The sequence below is a fragment of the Urocampus carinirostris genome, chromosome 4 (assembly GCF_059441175.1).
Source record: "Urocampus carinirostris isolate Australia breed hairy pipefish chromosome 4, RoL_Ucar_1.0, whole genome shotgun sequence".
Classification (NCBI taxonomy): Eukaryota; Metazoa; Chordata; class Actinopteri; order Syngnathiformes; family Syngnathidae; genus Urocampus; species Urocampus carinirostris.
In genome coordinates this window covers 16,137,534-16,159,383 of record NC_142352.1, presented here as the reverse complement: position 1 = coordinate 16,159,383, position 21,850 = coordinate 16,137,534, and the positions used below count along the sequence as shown (strand labels likewise).

At 38.8% G+C, this 21,850-nt stretch overlaps 2 protein-coding genes across 6 annotated transcripts in view; one reads left to right on the top strand and one right to left on the bottom strand.

The window, feature by feature from the left end:
* Positions 1-717: 717 nt before the first annotated feature.
* On the bottom strand, positions 718-17,218 carry tdrd3 (tudor domain containing 3). Of its 2 annotated transcripts, none has more exons than XM_088333766.1 (13): positions 17,030-17,218; positions 16,432-16,516; positions 14,088-14,153; positions 11,193-11,350; positions 9,357-9,498; positions 9,202-9,273; positions 8,054-8,197; positions 5,620-5,757; positions 5,357-5,528; positions 4,268-4,390; positions 2,671-3,494; positions 1,020-1,135; positions 718-933 (listed from the first exon to the last, which is right to left on the bottom strand). In XM_088333766.1, exons 1-13 carry the CDS (start codon positions 17,065-17,067, stop codon positions 798-800), a joined length of 2,214 nt encoding a protein of 737 aa, XP_088189892.1. In that variant the 5' UTR covers positions 17,068-17,218; the 3' UTR covers positions 718-797. The 2 variants fall into 2 exon arrangements, with proteins under 2 accessions (XP_088189892.1, XP_088189893.1); XM_088333767.1 differs by having other exon boundaries at positions 1,025-1,135.
* Positions 17,219-18,471: 1,253 nt separating this feature from the next.
* The window catches only part of diaph3 (diaphanous-related formin 3), a 137,528-nt gene continuing 134,149 nt past the window's right edge, over positions 18,472-21,850 (top strand). For all 4 annotated transcript variants that reach the window (XM_088333763.1, XM_088333762.1, XM_088333761.1 and 1 more), the window contains exon 1: positions 18,472-18,916. In XM_088333763.1, coding sequence (XP_088189889.1) covers positions 18,791-18,916 — 126 coding nt within the window. In that variant the 5' untranslated portion in view covers positions 18,472-18,790. The remainder of the gene's footprint in view (positions 18,917-21,850) is intronic.

Sequence of the window (21,850 nt, the reverse complement as noted above, 5' to 3'; positions counted from 1 at the left end):
AGAAAAAAACATACTTAATATGCCCAAGAGTTACTGTCAATGAGGTAAGAAATTCCCTTTGCTTAATATAAATATGACTTTACTATTTTGCTAGGAAATACAAGTTTTAAAAGCTTAAAACCACAAAAGACTGTTCCGAACGGGTACGATTTTATTGTTTATTCAATGCATCCATTTCAAACAGGGATTGGGTTCTTAAAATGTATTTTTTATAAAGAACTGCATATTGTATGGGTGGAAAAATAAAAACAAAACATCCTTCACTGCCAAAGGAGGGTTTAAATTTAGTGCCATTGACGGCTTTGAACGTCAATACATCATTGTTCAGTCATGTGATTTTAAACAAGAATTGAGTTATATTATTTTTTTATTACAAAATTGAATGCAAAAAATCTAATATAACTCATTGATTGCCAAAACAACAACCATCAGTTTGTAATTTGGAGCCATTGACAGCTTTAGACGTCAACCCTCCATTTTTCATAGAAGGGCTGGCTATCCATTGGGCTGGCAGTCTTTGCATCATTGTTCAGCAATGCGACTTCAAACAAGGACTGGGTTTTGAAAATGTTTTTTCTTTAAAATATGAAATAAAATCCCAATCAGACATCAGTTATTAATTCAGTACCATTGACGACTTAACCCTCTATTTCTCCTTTGTGTAGGCTGGAAGTCAATGAGTTAAAAGAAATACAAAACATCCAATTCAGACCAATCTTCTAGTTGATCATTTTATAAACACTGACATTTACAGTAAGGAAAAAAAAGTCTAACTGAAGAGAAGAGCTTGCGTTCACTCATGAATTCACTTTGCCATCAATCCCTCGCCCTCGGCGGTTGGTAATACTGTTGCGTTGGCCTGGAGCGCCTCGGTTGTCCATCTCCTCCGCGCCGAAACTCCAAGGAATCGTCGTAGTACTCGTCATCTTCTTCCTGAAATGTAAGGATCGTTCGATTTAATGCTCTTGTCATTTCTATGTGGTTTTCATTTCATTCGTAAGAAAATGAGAGTTTTCTACCTTACCATGGGCTTGAGGTTATGTAGGAGGACCTCTTCACAGTTTCCATAATCGCTAAACACGACCACGGCGGTAGAGCCGGATGGATGCACGGCATCTATTCTGGCGTGGTAGAACTTTTCACAACGTCGAGACAAAGCCAAACGTCAATTGCAATAGAAATCGAAAGTAAGACAGAATCAGTCTTTTAAGTTACCGAAAAAACATACTGATTAGGGCTGCACGATTTTGGGAAAAAACCTAATTGCGATTTTTCAGACCAGTATTGCGATTTTCGCTTTTATAGGAATATTTCATTTTCTGTGTCGTTTTGTCGGCCTCGGGTCAAAATGACATGCCACTGTGTTGTTAAAAAAAAAAAAAAAATCCGCTTGAATGATATTTTATTTAATGTTATTTTTCTAAATTGGTACCAACAGTAGAAAAATGATATTTTAGTTTGTTCAGATTTCCATATAAGCTGTATCAAAAAGCACAAAAATGGTCCTTAAAATGAAAACATGGGGACTAGACATAATGACTTGCTTTATTAAGAAAACAGTGCTCTCTTATGGGAATGCTTTGTTAGGGTTTCTGTCTGCTCACGCAAGGCTCAAACCGCAGCGTGTTGTGATTACACGATTGCACTACGTCACATTGCAATATAGATCAGTTTTCGGTTAACCATGCAGCCCTGATACTGATCATTTATTACTTACAAATAATCAACCTATTATTTATTCAACTAAAACCAGAAAACCCCCGGGATATGGTGAAAACGTGTTTTTTTTCTGCCCCACTTTACAGCATATACCCCACTATACAACATCGACAACAAATCATGTTGCGAGCCCAAAAACATAAAATTCGAACTTTGCGGTGTTAATGTGGATGACAAGTCACGCCTCTAGGAGGCCTGTCTGCCATTGGTTAACATCATATAAAATGCTGAACTGCTATTGGTTTACATCAAGGCATCATGAAGATGTCGATATGCTATTAGCTCAACTTCCCTCTACAATGCGTTCGTCTTTATTCAGTTTAAAATCTAAAGGTGCCGACTTTGCTAGTCAGCGAGCTAATACTGTATTTTCTGTACTCTTTGTATTCACTTAGAGTCTGAGGCTTGCAGTCATTCTAAAGGGAGAGGCAAAAACATGACAATCGCAAGCTTTGTTTCGATGGTTATCAATCAATACGAATAAGGCACAATAATCTATTGTTGCATTGATGTAACCGATTGATGATCAGGACGATTTAATAAAAATAAGGTGATTGAGGCAACAAATGTATCTATGAGCATGACACATTTTTAATCTGCGGATCCCCCTTTTGCAGTGACCCGTTACACCACTGTACTAGCTAAGGTCACATCACGCAGAAGGTAAACAGAATGTCCGTTTTCCTTTACATTAATTCATCTTATTTAATTATAAGTACAAATATTACACATAATCATTAGTAATTAATAGGTACTATTTAGTTATTTAAATGTTTATATCTGCGGATCAGAAGGCATTTGTTAATTATCATGGGTTTCTATGCGGTAATTTCACTATGGGAGCCAGAAAGGATTAATATTGTGTCCCAGGGTTCTACTGTATTTAACATATATAAAATATTATCATGTAAACTATTTGAAATTTTAATAACTGCCCTGCTCGATACTTACCTTACTGTCCTCCCAGTACAAAGCAAGGCACTGATCTCCAGGTTTCCAGAACTGGTCTTCGTTTTTCCCCGGCCCTCTCGGACCTTGACCCCTACCAAACCCGAACTTTCTTTTGGGTACTCCATTATTATGCATATTCCGCTTCGGGGGCTGGTCCCTGTAAGGAGGACCGGCTGTATGGTTCTGCTTGATCGGCCCAGTTCTAATCGGTATTGAGTCTCCGTTTTGGTAATTGGTGAAGAATTGACAGGGCTGCAACGATTCGACATCACAAGACGATCGGAAGCTTCCTCCTTTTTGTGGAACATTGTCTTTTTGCCGCATCATGTGGTCGGGTCGGTCGTTTTTGCCTTTTCTTCTGAAGTTCAGGTTGGAGACGATATCATTTCCTGGAGGAGGTGCTGGTTTGAATGAGGTAGCAACGTCTTTTCCCGTTTTTTTGGGAAACTGGCCGGCCATACTCCCGTCATCACCGCGGGACCGGGATGTAAATGATCCGGCCGACTCCATTTGTGGAGTTTCCTTGGAACGTGGCGTCATGTGCTCTTCTGTTTCTTTTCTGATACTTTGTTGTCTATCCACTGCTAATCGTGAAGACCGGTCCTGACTCTTCCACGACTCAGCTGAGGGTATAGTGTTCGAGGGGGGCTCCTGTCCCGGTTTGGGGAAATCAGTTTCCCTGTGGAAGCGGGGCGGCCGCTCGGTCTTTTTTTGTCGATGGTCGCCATGTGAGGGGAATTTTCCTCGAGAGGATTCTTTGGAGTAAAAGTCTGAGCTGTGCCAATCATTATTTTCGTGTCTCTGGGGGGGCTGGCTATTTGGCTCTGAAAACAAAGAAAGGAGTTATCCAAAGTAGACAAAAAAAAACTGCACTGCGTTCGTTGCGTGAATCAAAGTCCTTTTTAAAAGAAGATGCAATGATAAGCAAGCTTAGATGTAATATTGGATAAGCTTAACTATTAAAACAAAATGGTCAAATGTTGGACAAGCAATATATTATTGCTTTCATGTGACAAAAAGGAACTCAATTGAATAAATTGATGGATGCAAGGGTTTTGATTAGTCCCTTTTTTGTTTGACATGAAAATGGACACCAAAATAACTAAACCTAGTAAAAATAATTGTTTTATTTTTATGGAGAGCAAAAAACGTTTTAAGTGACGTTTGCACTGTAAAAAGTCCAGGAATAAAATTAAGGAAAACATGTCATAATACATAGTAGAATATTTCTGTCTTGAATTGAAGGTGTAATGCAACATTGGCATATGTTTTTTTTAACAAGTGAACATTTACTTTTGTTCTCATATTAAGATTATTTAAGAATTGCATTTTGTAAAATAAGGATAGAAAACGTATATTAAACTATGCAAAATAACCACTGCCCGAAGGTAGCTGGGATGGGCTCTAGCACACCCGCGACCCTACTGAGGATACGTGGTGCAGATAATGGATGGATGGAATTGATAAATGTTACTAAATTACTTACTTCAAATAAATATAAATCTCGTAAATGTATTCACATTATTAAGACATTCGGAAAATTGGATTTAAGACATTTTAATGGCAATCAAAATCCACAGGAACCCTGATGACCCACCATCAATGGAGAAACCCCCCATCTTGGATTCCAGGAAGTCAAAAAGAGTACTTGGTCCGGATGGCCTCCCTCCAGCTTCCCCATCTTCTTCATTCTTGAACCGACCCCGTCCCCTTCCTCTGCCTGAATGGGGTCAAAATAAAACATGTGCCTTAATTCCATTTACCGTAGATTCCGGGCTAATTCAGAGAAGAAGCCCAGGTTCTTTTTTTGTACAAGTAGCACCGTATTTTAAGACACAGGCTCAAACAGCCATTAAAATGAACTCAACTCAATGTGTTCGTGAACGAGTAAAACTTTTATTTCGAACATAAAAATAAAAACAGGACAAAAACAATGAGTCAACAACAGAATAATGTCACATAACATGTTCGAAAAGGGGTAGTCAGAAGCAGATGCTTATTTTTCCTACCCCTTTAACTGCCCTATTAAATACATTTTATAGATAGCTCCTCTTGTGTCCAATACAACAAAATCTCATGGATATACTTATTACATAAGTCAGATATCAATAATTATAATAGTTACAATAATCACATATTTTATACACTAATCTTCGCAATACCCATCCCTCAACGTCATAATGCGCATGTCACAGCGGCACCAGTGATAATAAAAATAAACACAATACTTATAATAACAGTTCTGATATAATAATAGCAACAATAACAACAAGTTAACCATAGTTTGAAATCCAGTATTTCCAATCTCCCTCATATCCCATTTTCTTCATCCCTGTATTTCGCCAGTAATGCTTTATTGTATTTAAATTTGAACACACGGATAGTTGGACATTGTTTGGTCTCATTTTGCAAATTATTCCAAAGTCTGACTCCACACACAGACACACACATACTTTTCCTGGTGGTTCTCACCTTTGGGATTTTGAATTCACCACAGCCCCTCAAGTTATAATTTCCCTCTTTCCGAGTGAATATTTTTTGTATGTTTTCTGGCACTATGTTTTTGTTGACCTTAAATAACACTTGTGAAGTGAAAAATGTTATTAAATCATCCAATTTTAATAATTTGGACTGTGTCGGTATGTTAGTTAAAATTGAGAAAAAAAGTAGAGGGTTGTACACCAACCTCTGGGCTGTGGCTTGTCTGCGACCACAGTATTGGGTCGGCTGGCAGAAGATCCCGTCAGCAGCTTGTTAAGTGCCATCTCCAGATTGTTGTTATTATCCAACAAAGCTTGGCGGGCCGCTTCCTTGTTAAAGCCCATATCGATGATGTTTCTCAGGGCGCTCTCGTCCACCTGCGCACGCCACAAAAAACATGACAAAAATATTGTTTCGATGAGCTATGGGGTCCTTATTTCGATACAGAAAAATGACAACTCCTCTTACCAAGTCTCGGTAATTTCCGTCTTGCTTGCTTTCGTGTCGATCAAGCCTGTCCTCCCGTCTGTGCTTGTCACGGCTTCGGGCTGTTGTGGCGGATAAATTACTTCCTGCATTTTCTCCCCCGCCAAAAACACGAGTGCCCTGACAAAGGAATGAGAAAAAACAAAGGATCAGGAATAAATGAGACAAAAACAAAGCAATTTACCAGACAGAAACCTCAGACCCCTAGGACAAAGCGTCCCGCCTTACGACGTTTTAACTTTACGGTGTGGGATGTTTTTTCGGCCCCTCTTCACGACAAATTAATTGCACACAACACACGGGATGAAAAACAGCAGAACAATACAATACATAAACATGTGCCCAAAGGGAGTAGGCTGAAGCCGAAGCTTTTAAGTGGCCACTCGTTATCTTTATCATCTTAATTATTTAATTGTGCTTTATAAAAATGCTGAACTTGCACACAATTGTATCAATACGTTTAAGATTAAGCAAGTGTTACTTTTCAGGCAAAGTCTGAGTAATAATTGTGTCCTTGAAAATTGTGCCGTAACAATACTCATACTATACACGTTCTTATCTCATTAGAAAACAGCAAACAATAACAAGCTTCATGATCAGAAAGAGACATGCACGCCACAACAAGCAGCTGTCATCACTGTGAGCCTCCTCAACATGATCCACTTTGACATTCTCCAATGTTTGCATTGTAATGCAAATTTCTCAAAAAGGAAGGGTGAGTGAGTTAGTGAGCAAAGGTGATAGTGCTTACTTTTTGCTTGTTAATGTTAAAAATCATGTTACAGAGTTTTCGCATATGCATTTATTTCTTGTTCCAAAATCTCATGTCCCTTTAAACAACAAAATTTACCAATTTTTAAAAGACTAATACATTTGTATTGTGTACCATCAAAGTTTTTTGACCTACACTTGATGTTGATGCGTGTTACTGGGTTTTCAGATTTGCAATGATGTTTTTGTTCCAAAACCTCCTGCCTCTTAAGCAAATTAGAAGCCTTTTTTGCACTTTATATAAAAAAATGTATACATTTGCAGGTGTATGACATATAATTTGATGTATTTTGTCTGTTTTTTGACAATCACTGATTTTTTTTCGTTTAATATTGTAGAAAATTTTAATATTTGAATAAAGAAAAAATGAATGTTATTATTTTTTTAATCCGATTAATTGGAAAAAAAAAAAGAATAATCGCCAGATGAATCGATTATTAAAATAATTGTTAGTTGCAACTCTAGATACAATACTGTATTTTTGTACTTTATTAGCTATGAGCCCCAAGCCTTGCAGTGATACTAAAGGGAGAAGCAAAATTATAATAACCGTGGACACGAAGGGATTATCAAGGAATACCAAAAAGTAGAAGGCAATATTTACCCTCTCTAAGGAGTATGGCCATGATTAACCAGAAGCCTGATGTTATTAAGAAGAAGGAAGTTATTAAAACAACAAAATCTCACTGGGACAACATGATAATTTTTTTTTGACTTATTTTTTTACAGGAATATCTCTGAGTGCCTCGTCTAATCTCTTGTAATACAAATCTAAAAATTGAAGTTTCAAGATCAGTTTCAGTTGTAATTTGTTGCCCCTCGTCCGCTCTGAATTTACTATTCCACCATCTTAAGTCAAGTCACAACAAAGGGAAATAATTGTTTTTGTTTTGTTTTTACATTTACATGTATTGTTAATTATATATAAATATACAAATTTGCAAGTTAGTGTGATATAATCGAGTATTTTTGAACTGTATATATCCGCTATGGGCCAAAAGGCTTTTAGTGATCCTGAAGGGAAAAGCAAAAACATGAGAAATACAAAGGAGAAAGAATCATTACCCTCTCTCAGGAATATGAGCGTAATTAATCAGGTAACGGGATAATTATTAAGAATAAGGAAGAAAATAGAGCAAGGAAATCTTACTAAGGCAAGACAATAATTTTGTTTTTTATTGCATGTGTATCTCTGAGTGTCCGTTTTGTTGTTAGCTATTCTAAAAAGTTGACGTTTTAAGATTAGTCTCATTTTAAATCTGTCTCCTCTACCGGCATCCACCAGACACTCCACTAAACTGGCTCAAGTCACATCACAGCAAATGTAAATATAATTTTTATTTTTCCTTTACATGTATTTTTTTTTTCTTATGTCATTAAACAATCTAAAGGTTTATAAGAAGCACTTATTACATGGTATTTTGTTATTTTAATGTTTTATCAGTGGTACCTGGGGTTCATTATGCATTAACAAACTACCATAGGTTTCTATCCCCGTTATACGACTATTTCACCTCGCGGTCCTTACCTCAGACCGTATTCATGTCGTATCCTGGGTGTTTACTGTGCTTATATTGTATATAAAGACTCCATTTTGGGGCATATTTGCACGTTTTTCATTGTAAACATTCTTTCATTTGCCAACCTCTTTATTCTTGGCCACCTCGGCGATAGCTGCCGTCCTCTGCTTCACGAACTCGTCATTCTCATCATTCATTTTGGTGACAGCCTGAAGAGTTTTTCTCTTGTCGAGTGCTTCACTGTTAATCTCCTCCTTCTTTGGATCCTTCTGTAGAATCGAATCGTCAAATAATGATTATGAAACAAAACGACTTCAGCTCAAATTTACAAAAACATACAGTAATCCCTCGTTTTCTGCGGGTTCGTGTTCCAAAAACGTCACGTGAAAGTCAAAATCCGCGAAGTGGAATCCTTTATTTATCCATTTATTACTCAAAAACAAACCAATTTGTCCGACTCAAGTATTTGTTTAACAAATAGAAGTACTATACTTCATGAAAGGTTTGTTTTTTGTTATTTTATAAATAACTTCTGTACTGTCATATTATATTTTAAAAAATAATCTGTCCGTTTTATTGCACAACTATATGGATTAAAGACCCAGTCCACTTGACTTTACATGATACTTTTGCCGCCTTCATGTGGATGTCACGAAAGACTGCATGTACCTTCCTGTTCTGCCTTAAGGGCTATAAAAATAAACATGACTTGACTATTTTTCCATTATCAAACATTTTTAAAGCGCCAGGGAGCCACATGGGAATGCTAAAGAGCCGAATGTGACCCCAGAGCAAATTTACCGAGAAGTCTGACTTTTGTTGGCGATGGAAAGTATCTTTAAATAAATTATATTTTTAAAAGTACTTTTTGCCACTCAAAGTGCTTTATAAAAAAATTCTGTGTGCAATAATACAATCGAATCCCCTCATTTATTCCCACCCAACGCGCAATGGTTGATTTACAATGGAAACAAAATAAATAGGAATAGAAAAAAAAAATATATGATTACGGTAAGGCACAGATAAACCATGTAAGGATTGGCTGCAGAATGCCTAAGGATTTTCAGCCATTGAGCCACAACCTACCAGTGTGAGCCTGCCCCCAGATAAGGAAACAATGAAATAAATAAAATAAAACAAGCAATAGCACAACAAAAACAAAAAAAATGTGAAACCCGAAACAGGGAAAAGGGATTACTGTACTGAAATTCCTGATTTCTGTCGATAATGGTTGATTTTCTACATTTAAGTTACCGACTAGAATTGACCTAACCTGGCCGAATGGCAAAAAAGGAGGTGGGCCACCTTCTGCTCCGATGTTGTACCTGTTGTGTTTGGCCAGACTCTACAGAGGAGATAATACAGTAATCAAATTATCTCAAATTATATCGTGGTTTGATTTCAGACATGATTGAAATCCGCGCTTACACGTTGAAGTTCCCATTTCTCCACCATGTGTTCCACCTCGCCACCGAGAACAGCAATTTTGGAGTCGTCGAGGAGCAAAAAGCCATTTCGAACCGGGATAGTACCCAGGAGCTTCATTTTGGTGCCGGGGGGAGTATTGAGGCTGAGAGGAAAGCAAATGACATGTAAGAGCGCAAAAATCACTTATGGGTGGCTGGTTCCCTTAACCACACGGGTTGTAGGGGCACCATTTCCTGTGGTGTGACTTGGGTAAGTACAGCCAGGTGGCGCCCATCCCTCTCCAAACCAACAAATTTACTTATCATTTAATTTGAAAAGTTGAAAAAATAATTACTAACTGTTTTAGTCAAATACAAATCATCCTAAGAATTATATTATTTTTAAGAATTGTCAGAAACTACTTTTCTTTAAAAAATGTTTGCAGTCGGTGGTTTAAAGAAAACGCATTAAAAAAAAAATAAATAAAAAAAAACAAGTACAAAAAAAACAATCACTACTCATTATCTGCACTGCTTATCCTCAGTAGGGCCGTGGGGGTGCTGGAGCCCATCCACTAGAAAACTAGTGGTGGGCAGGGGACATCCTGAATTGGTTGCCCGCCAGACCCAGGGCACACAGAGACATACAACTCCATCACTTATTCACACCTAAGTACAATATGGATTGGTCAATCAACCTGACATGAATGTTTTGGGGATATGGGATGAAACTTGAGTGCCTGGAGGTGTCCCACACAAGCATTGGGAGAACATGCAAACTCCTCACTGGAAGGCTGGTAGCTAAATTTGAACCCATGACCTCAGAAGTGCGCCGTGGACGCACTAACCCCTCAGCTGCTGGTTCGCTACACAGTTTTTAAGATAACAAAATCACTACTGTTGTTTTAAAAACTGCTCCGCGCTAAACAAATGAACAGTAAAAGCATCTTTTGGTGTCTGATTTTCCCCGATTCGCTTTCACCTATTACGTAATTATGCGGTAGGTTCTCCTAACATTAAAAAAAGAGTCACTCGCAATTTTATCCACTCACATGAAGAACAGGATTAATCCTGCTCTTGTCTTTTTAGCCACCAAAGTCAATGCTTGCATCCAAGCCACTCCACCTGTCTGGTCGCCATGGCAGCAGTCACCAGGGCCACCATTGCTCGGCCAAAGAAATCATTCAGGCGGGGAATTGTTAGATCCGCGCACGCCACATGGAAATTGCAGATAACGTGGAAACCCGTGCGTGTGCTCCTGAGATGAGAAGGTTATGAAGTATTGGCATATTTTTACATGTACCGGAAAAAATTGACTTTTATTGAAACTGGAGTCGAAAATAGTCAAAGCTTGCAATTATCTAGGAATACCAGGAAGGTGAATGAATCGTTATCTTCACTTCAAAATATGTCCGTAAATAATCCTCGATTGGGCCAATTATTAGGAATAATGATGTGATTAAACCAAGGAAATATTCTCAGGGCATGACAATCCTAGCATGTGGAATATTTAAAATTGGTTTTGGTTGTAATATCCCGCACCCCCACTTGCATTTAATTCTTCTCATATCAAAACTGAATAAAGTGACGTGAGTTCCGCACATATTTTACGTGTACCAGAAAAATTGGACTTTGGTTGAACTGTAGTCAAAAATAGTCGTTTCTTATTTGTCAAAATTAGAAATGCATACAGTATTTATTTTGGTGCGATACCACACAAAGTTTACTACTGCATTTGTGCAATGAACGATCAGTTAACCAAAATCACAAAACATTGTGACAGGAATCAGGGGGGCCTTATAATCTGGTGCGCCTTTTAGTGTGGAAACTACAGTAGTAAAATCCAAGAGGCGAGCACCTAATTTTGTTGAGGTGTTTAAACTCCAATCCGGTGCAGGTGGTGTGGCCATCTGTCATTTGCAGGCGAAGCATTCGGAGGCCTCCCTGGGACTCTGTGTCTTTCGGCGCCGAGATATTCCTCAACTTCTGCAGCTGGAGAACACATGGACCCTCCAGCTGGTCGTGGGAAGATAAGACGTTGGTAAAACGGTGGAAGAAAAAAGGCTGGTCAATCGCTTATTCTGTTGAAAATACTGCAAATATACAGTACAACTTTGGTTATGGCGTCCCTAATATTTTCAGTTTTTCACTTTTCGCTGTTTTTTTCGGCCACCAGTTGCGACAATTTCCCCACCCACCAACATCAACAAGAAATTATTTTGCATGCTTAAAATCAATTATACATATAAAAGACCATAAACATACAGTAAACCAATTGATTATTATATTCCTCACCATACGACATCAACAACAAATAAACGCATTCCCAAAAACATACAAAATTCTCAAAAATATACTGTAATCCCCGGGCTATGGCGTCTCAAGCTCACAATGTTTTCAAGTTATACTGAGCAGTATGATTTTTTTCAGCCACTTGTTTAAGCTTATTCCTCACCGTATGACATGGGCAACCAATTATTTGTTCACACAAATAATCAAATGGTTAAAATGACTATGAATATAAGGTATACCCCTGGGCTAAGCATCTGCAGTTTGAGATATTTTCACATTACGATGTAGAATACAATATTATTCGGCCCTTGTTAAAGGATATTACCACCGTAAAACAATAAATTAATTTGCATCCCCCCAATATAAATCCAAAATTCAAACTGCTGAAAAGACTACAAATATACAGTTTACCCCCACCATAAGGCATTCCTAAATTACGACGTTTTCAAATTACAATGTGGAATATGATGTTTTTTCAGCCTCTTGGTTTTTTTTTCACATGCCCCCCAAAAATTATAAAAATCAAACTGTTGAAAAGACTTTAAATATACAGTAAACCACTAGGTTATAATGTCTCTAGTTCATGATATTTCCACGTTATTATGTCGAATATGGTGTTTTTAAGCCCCTTGTTCCGACATTTTCCCCACCAGGCGACATTAATAGCAAACTATTTTACGTACTCAAGAACCTACAAAATTCATACGGTTGAGAAGACTATAAAAATACAGTGAACCAACGGGTTGCGGCGTCCTTAGCTTACAATGCTTTCACGATGGAGCACAATGTTTTTTCGGCCCCATAGGGCATATCAAAATCTTTCATGAGCACCAAATTTCACAAAAATTAAAACTATCCTAATGTCTATAAAAGTAAAGGAGGCAACCGGACTATGGCGTCCATAGCTTACTATGTTTTTACAGTATGGTACGGAATACAAACTTGTTTTTGGTCTTGTTAAGAGCATTTCCCCAACCATACCACCTCATTAACAAATGTTTTTGTGTACCCAAAATCTTACAAAATGAAAACTTTTGAAAAGATTATAAATATACAATGGACCCGACAGGTTACTGCGTCCTAGCGTAATATGCTCTCACATAGTAATGCGGAAAATTCAGCCCCTCGTCACAGCATATTCTGAACCGTACGACATAAAATAAATTATTACACGTGCCCGAAAATGTAAGAATTTGACAATTTTGTGGTGTTTGAGCGTATGACTGTGCGAATAACATCTCTAACATGTCTGTCTGTTATTCGTCAATGTCATAAAAAATGTTGGTCTGCTTTTGGTTTACTTTACAGAATCAGGAAGATGTCTAAATGCCCTTAGCTGAAGTCTTTTGCAGAATGGTCCTTTTCATTCTGTTTATTTAGTTGAAACCCATGTAACAAACTTCGATTTGTTTAGCGACGAGTCTCAAGATGTGCAGTGATGCTAAAGGGCGCGGTAAGACTATGAATAACCATGTAAACAAAGCCGATGGTTATAAAAAATGTAAATGTTCTGCATTTATATAGCACTTTTCAAGTCAATGAAGACCTCTTAAAGCACTTTACAATGTGCTTCATACTTACCCATTCACACACACACACACACACACACACCGATAAGGAGTTAGCCATGCAGAAAATATGAAGGAGGCACACGCATCATTACTCTTGCTGTGGCCGTAAATAATCACTGATCGGGACAATTTTAAAACGAGTAAGCAATCAAAGTGAAAACAATCTTATAAGGGCATAAAAATAGCTGCAAGTAGAAGTCTCAGTCTTAATTTCCGTCTCCTCCCTCCACCCACAAACTCCCTTGTACCACCTTAGGTCATGTCACACCAAAAGTAAATATGATTGCATTTTTTCCTTTCCATGTACATTTACTTATAGTATTATTTATTCATATGCTTGCATCTTACACATAAGTCATACTTAATATATACTATTTTTATTGTTTTAATGTGTAGACAAGGAGGTACCTGGGTTTGGAACGCATTAGCTTATTAATTTATGCCTCCCGCCATACTACAATATCAACTTGTGATAGGAACCACAGAATTCTGGGGTTGTATTGTATATTTGTTTGACTTAGTAATAACATTGCATTTCGAGACAATTTATTTCAGTCTTTTTACTTTCAGAATTCAAACTAAACAGACTTTCAAAGAAGGCAAATTCAGACATGCAAAAAAAGAAAGAAAAGTGTAAGGACAAAAGTGCATTATGGAGGATTTGCATTCAATTTTACTCATATCAACATTGAATAACGTGTTGGTGGAGAAATTAAAATATTATGTTGATTCACTTGACTAACAACATTTTTGAGGGGTTTTACCAACCCCACTTGTTAGTAAGGCACAGTATAAAGTGGACTTACCTCCCATGTTTGTCGGTGTGCTAGCGCCATCTAACGCAATATAAAAGAAATACAAGACAGGAAAAAAAACGAATTGCGACTCACCTTTTCTACCCTTCCACTGTTTATATCAGGAGGCAGAATTTGTTTTCCAATTGGTCTAAGATCCGTCTGCAAAAGAAAAAATGATGAAAATGAAGTCTGGAAAAAAAAAAGATCTCAACAATCCTTTTTATCATAAATTTTAATGATATGTTATATATCGCTGTGTTATGTCCAAAGTGAAAAGAAGGATGATTCTTTTATACTAAGCAAAATTTAATAAATTCACACAACAGCTGTAATTCCATGTATCGCTAGCTTTTACCATGGCAACCGATAAAAATGTTTCCAAATACTTGCATATTTTTGATATTTTGTTTTGATGTAATTTGAATGTGCGCGCGCGCGCACACACACACAAAAAATATATCCATCCATTATCTTCCGCTTATCCGGGGTCGGGTCGCGGGGGCAGCAGCCTTAAAAGGGAAGGCCAGACGTCCCTATCATCAGCCACCTCCTCCAACTCATCCGACGTAATCCCGAGGCGTTCCCAGGCCAGCCTAGAGACATTGTCTCTTCAGCGTGTCCTGAGTCGCTCCCAGGGCCTCCTGCCGGTGGGACATGCCCGAAACACCTCGCGGGGAAGGCGTCTAGGAGGCATCCTTATCAGATGCCTGAGTCACCTCAACTGGCTCCTTTCAATGCGGAGCAGTGGCTCTACACAGAGTCCCTCCCGGATGACTGAGCTTCTCACCTTAGCTCTAAGGAAAAACCCAGACACCTTGCAGAGAAAACTCATTTCAGCCACTTGTATCCGGGATCGTGTTCTTTCGGTCATAACCCACAGTTCATGACCATAGGTGAGGGTAGGAATGTAGATCGACCGGTAGATCGAGAGCTTTGCCTTTCGGCTCAGCTCCTTCTTCACCACAACGGACCGGTACAGGGTTCGAATGACGGCAGACGCTGCACCGACCCGTCTGTCGATCTCCCGTTCCATCCTACCCTCACCCGTGACCAAGACCCCGAGATACTTGAACTCCCCCACTTGGGGCAAGATCTCATCCCCAACCTGGAGGGGGCATGCCACCCTTTTCCTGCTGAGTACCATGGTCTCGGACTTAGAGGTGCTGATCCTCATCCCGGCCGCTTCACATTCGGCTGCGAATCGCTCCAGCGAGATCTGAAGGTCGCGGCCTGAGGAAGCCAACAGCACCACGTCATCTGCAAAAAGCAGTGACGCTATGCTGAGGCGCCCAAAACGGACTCCATCCCCACCAAGGCTGCGCCTAAAAATTCTGTCCATAAAAGTTATGAACAGAATCGGTGACAAAGGGCAGCCCTGGCGCAGTCCAACCCTCACCGGGAACGAATCCGACTTACTGCCGGTAAAGCGGACCAAACTCTGGCACCGGGCATACAGGGACCGCACAGCCCGGATAAGACTGCGCGGTACCCCATACTCCTGAAGCACGCCCCACAGGGCCTCCCGAGGAACACGGTCGAATGCCGGCTACAAGTCCACAAAACACATGTAGATCGGATAGTCAAACTCCCATGCACCCTCAAGCACCGTGCAGAGTGTGTAGAGCTGGTCCAGTGTTCCACGGCCGGGACGAAAACCACACTGTTCCTCCTGAATCCGAGATTCAACCTCCTAACTTGGATTCAATAGAAGTACAAAACAAGGATTTGAATACTAATGTTACATTTTATTTAAAAAAAATCCTAGGTTGGGAAATTTCTATTTCTTTTGCATTGGGGAATCCCTGCTAAAATCCCAGCCATATTTGTCGGCCGTGTTGTTGCTTGCGGCGGCACTGGTTTTCGTTTGCATTCAACAACAGTGTCATCTTGTGGTCAAATAATAAATAAATCAAGAAATATTGAAAAACGTGGGCTTGAACCAACCATCCATCAATTATCAGCACCGCCTATCCTCAGTAGGGTCGCGGGGATGCTGGAGCCCATCCCAGCTATCTTTGGGTAGTGGGCAGGGGACACCCTGAACTGGTTGCCAGCCAGTCGCAGGGCACACAGGGACAATTCGCCTGCATATTCACAGTTAGGGACAATTTGGACTGGCCAGTTAACCTAACATACATGTTTTTGAAATGTGGGAGGAAACCCACACAAGCACGGTGAGAACATGCAGACTCCACACAGGAGGTTCGATCTCATGACCTCAGGACTGTGCCGCACACGTGCTAACCACTGCGACGCCGTGCTGCCCTGAGTTTGAACCATTACACTGAATTTGTTTCAGCATTTGCCCCATTTTTAAGCAAGTCTTCTTAACTGGTAATCATTACGAATTTTGAAACCTAACAGATTCAAAGTGTAAAAATACATCACTAGAGCCACATCAATTTAAATAAGAAAAACATTATTTTCTACAACTCACATCAAGTGCAATGCGAATGATGTCTTGCGGCTTGATGTTTTCAGCAGATCCTTTCAATTCAGCAATGCCATCATCAGTCAGGTACCTTTGAAAAACAAATACATGGAAAAAAGATTTGAGTAAAACAATTTGTCACCTTTTAAATGTTTCTAACTTGTGCTGAATGACAATTATGATCTACATTTAGGCTGTGGTAACAAGTAGCTTGTTATTGTTAACTACTAAAGGTTATGAACCATAACAGGACACGTTTTCCATAATTATTTTTAAAATGAGTCAATGAATATATAAATGAAAATGATTCTGTTTTCATACACAGGGTAGAAATTTTAGTGGTTAACAGAGTCTTTAACCCTAATAATAACAACAACAACCCGGTAAAAACACGATCGGTTGTTATATTTGAAATGCATTTCAAATTGGAAGCCCTACTCATATTTCAGTAGCTAAACTGTACCTCATAATGGCTAGTCACCATTGATTTACACACCCTCAATATAACTTTGCGATGGAAACGAATATTGATCGCGTTAATTCACTATCGATAAATTGAAGAACTTCGATATGTGAAGCGATGCTAAGCTAGCATGCAACTCACCAGCCCTCATTGGCCAGAGACTCCACTAAAGTGGACATTGTTGTCTTAGTGAACGGAAATATGACACAAAATATAAAAATATGAAACCACCGCTACAAAAAAAATGTTTTTGCTATGCTTAGAAGCTCCGTTATTAATATCAACAACAACCACTACGTCGAATAGCCTGAACGTCACTGACGTCACTAATGTGCGACAAGACGGCGTGTCAAAGATGTCAAAATATTGTCACTTTTCAATGAAGCGTCGCCTTTTAAAAATACTAATATTATCATTATGATAAAAAATATATTTAATATTCCTTTTTAATTTGTTTTACAAGCTATAGAATACTACCCACTTTACAGTGATGTATAGTATTCTAAGCGCCTCAACTGCAACAAATTCAACTTACATACACACAACAGAGCACTGTAAAGTATAGTTACATGTATATTTTATATCATCAAGCATAATTAAAAATGCATTGGACAGAAAAACAACCCTTATTTGAGGTGTTACTCAGTTAATGAGGCTATTTTTATCTGCACAGTGCATTATTAATATTGACCACTAGATGTCAGTATATGCACACCTACGCAAATGTCAAGTCAGGAAAACAAACCTTCAGCCAACCGCCTTCCAATAAGTTTAAAAATCAAAGGTAAATACTTAAAAAAACACTATAAGTCATCAAAGCCGGGAAAAAAGGGAATACTATCTAAAATGAATATCATTGCGTTAAAGAAACACAAATATTTTTCTTGTGTTAGGCCTGGTTTCCGGCAACCCTAGCCTTTAATAACGGCTATCATCGGGCAGTGGGCAGGGGACACCCCGAACTGGTTGCCAGCCAATTGCAGGGCACACAGGGACAGACAACACGCTCGCTCATTCACACCTAGGGACAATTTGGACCGGCCAATTAACCTGAAATGCATGTTTTTGGAATGTGGGAGGAAACCGGATTGCCCGGAGGTAACCCACGCAAGCACGGGGAGAGCATACAAACTCCGCACAGTAAGTCCGGTAGCTGGATTTGAACCCACACAGGAGGTTTCCAAGACCTTAGAACTGTGCCGCACACGCGCTAACGACTGCGCTGCCGTGCTGCCCCTGTTCTATTCTATTCTATTCTATTCTATTCTATTCTATTCTATTCTATTCTATTCTATTCTATTCTATTCTATTCTATTCTATTCTATTCTATTCTATATTTTCCTGAGTATTACAGTCAATATTGTTTTGTTTCATAGATGAAGGTTGTTCATTTTAACCATATGGCGATGCTTAATAATACACACTGTCCCTTTTAATATATTTGAACACAGCACGAAAAATCAACCGAAAATTCAATAAAATTGAATGGCAGCAAAAACAACCAATCAAAAGTAGGTTTAAACATAAAAGGGAGGAGTTTCTCCCACCTCCACTATTCGGCAAACGCTATTGGTTGACTCAAACCGGTGTGTTTTTACACCACTTTGCGCGGGTCTGTCGAAAGTTGTAAACGGATTTTCTTTTCCTCGTTTCAAGTTTTCACGTTATTAATATCATAAATCAACGTAAACGATATACTGAGAGCGACTTTTATGTCCACAGTTTACCCGGTTAGTGGCGACTTGACAAGTCGATGTGACAGTTCACAAATTGGATTACGGTGGCGTAAGTAAAGCCACCAGGACATGAAATGAGCTTGTAGCGGAACTGCTAGTTGACAGTGTGTGATCATTGTAATATTGTTGTAATATTTGACAAGGAGTGGATGTTTACAAGTACGACATGGACAACTACGGTCAGCGGTTCGAAGCTACTTCAGGACGAGACGGTAAATCTCACAAAAAGAAGGGGGGCGCCTCCCACCTTGGTGCGCCGTGTTCGGAAGAAGGAGACCGCAAACCTAAGTTTGTAAGTTTGCCTTTGCTATCGTGATTTACGATATTTTATTTAGTTTTCGAATAAATTTAGAAGAATTATGTTATAAAGAATAAAAAAATGAGCCAATTTTGAGAGTATGTGTCGAAGGATGATGACGTCATAGTCCAGCTTCATGTATGTATATATATATATATATATATATATATATATATATATGTGAAAAGAACACTTGATGCGCCAGAGCGCTGTAGCAACTCGCTAACTAGCGTGACTACGTGGTGGCCACATTGGTCGGGTCAACGTCCCTGTTAAGGCAATTTATGTACATTGAAAATAAATTAACTTGCTCAATTTACAAATGTTAAAATATAAAATGTTGAAATCCAAACCTAAAACACACTTCTATCTATAGCATATGAATAACCTATATTTCTATTGACAATATCTGTGTATTATTTTCCCTCATGTAGGTTTTAGATCAGGGGATGGTGTCATAATAGTCCGTGGTTTGCAATAATCTGTGGTCTGTGCAGCCCTTGGAGACTTTTTGTGATTAAGGGCTATACAAATAAACATGATTTGACTTAACTATTTTAATGCTGGTAACTTTTTTGTCAACTTGTGCTATTACAGAAAATTATATTTTTTTAAAAGTATATAACAATTTGAAAGGGCCTTAATAAACCCAAACAATTGATCAAATTAATTTATGAACAGTTATACAAGTTAGAAACAACTGCAAAGAAATGTTCACACTGTATAAAACTCATAAAAATGTTTGCAATTAAAAATCGGTCTTAAGAGGTTATTTTAATACTTTTCTTAAACACACACACACACAAAGACACAAGAAAAAAACTTGAGTAACCTTTTTTTAAAAATAATATTTTCTTTTTATTTTGGCAGCCGAGGGAAACAAATAACCACATATATAGTTTTGTGTATATAGATATAATATACTCTATTATCTTATTATCCTCAGTAGGGTCGCTGGGGTTCCGGAGCCTGTCCCAAGCGACTTAGGGCAGTGTTCAAGGGACACCCCGAACTGGTTGCCAGCCAATGGCACGCTTCACAGAGACATACATTTTACTCGTTCATCCACACCTAGGGACAAATTGGACTGGCCAATATCCATCCATCCATCCATCCACTATCTTCACCGTTTATCCTCAGTAGGGGCGCTGGGGTGCTGGAGTCCATACCATCTATCTTCGGGCAGGGGACAACCTGAACTGGATGCCAGCCAGTGGCAGGCTTCACAGAGACATACAATTCACTCGCACCTAGAGACAAATTGGACTGGCCAATATATATTGTTTTATTTGTATATGCTTCATATATGATGTATAATATACAAATTGATGTCACTCGCCAAAAGAAAAAAACACAAGTTATTCACCTAGTTTGATGCCATGTCGGGCAGTTATGAATTACGTCACTAGGGGGTGTGCTTGTACCGTCTGTTGTTTTTAGGCTTATTTCTTGGCAAAACAAAAATTGGGGTTCTCTATTAGGCCAATGCAATGAAACAGGGCTCCAGACACTTGCAACATGAAGGGTTAATACTATTACGGTTCTAGGAATACTGAAAGAGGACCGTTATACAAGATTTTTGTCAAACTGCTAGCTTTGCGCATAGGCAACAGCTACTGGAGCTCTCAACAAGATTATATAATGAAAACAATTGAGCAAAAACATTTTACCTATGAAAGGTTAGTAGTCTTTTCTGAGACTCTATGGTATGACGTTGAGTGGACCCATAGGCTGTACAATGAGCCGGCATTCTCTTTTTGATTCTGGGGCTCAGTCCACATATACTGGAACATACTGATAGTTTGACTGGAACTTGCTGATAGTTTGACCCTGGCTTAGGCGAGTAGTAGGCATTGATTGGGCTTGTCCTATTAGGTCTTCTATACATATCTGTTATTGCTATACAACTAATCATGACTTGACTTGACTGTGGGAAACGTGACGTCATCATTCGTCAACAACGACTCTCAAAATGGTTTCCCTCCAGAGAAGGATAAAAACAAGTGAGTTTTGTCATTTTTATTGTGTATTATTTAGTGCCACCTATTGGTAAAAATCTTCATTGATTAAAAAAAAGTGATTTGAATAGTTCATAGATAGATAGATAGATAGATAGATACTTTATTCATCCCCGCAGGGAAATTCACAACATGTATTTTTGCTTACTATCAGATGAACATGTGTTTTTGTAAATACATGTAGGTCAACAAATTAGTTTTATTTTAGATAACGTGAAGTTCACCTAGAGGGAGCTGCCATGATTATCTGCCATCTCTCTGCTGAGGGTAGCCAGAAGGAAACCTTGTGAAAGGCTGGGCAACAGAATTGCAAGAAAATATATGTGGTTTAATCAATTTGGGTCTCCGTAGTTTGTGAGCTTCCTTGTGCTTTGTGTCACTTGTTTCCGGTTCCACTCCACAAAACGGTGACATCTAGCGGTCAAATGTTTTGTCTTCCGCGTAGCAAAGAAATCAACACACCACTGCAGATGAAAACACAGAAAGCATACAATGGACCAAAAGGGACGTTTGGGATTTAATTAATATTTGGGGGGACAACTTTGTTCAGCGTCCGGTAGCACAATATCTTTCAAATTGCAAGGCTACGGCGTTAGCATTCCTGAGTACTTCTGACAACAATGCATTGCCTGTGAAGTCATGTTTCCTCTTCTGCAGAAGAAGAAAACAAGAGGCACTTAAAAGTCACAAGAGATGGCATACAAGTTGTGATTAGTTGGAAATGTGAACATTCTCACAAAAACATCGCATTTCACCCAAAAATGTTGTAAGTTTTAAATATTACTTGGCCAAAGCTAGAACCTGTGATCTCCCATTGTAGGGGCGGGTGCCCAACCTTACGTCCACCGCTTTACATCACATCAGGGCGCACCACACGATAGAGCCCGCCGCACAATTTGAAGAAAATCTG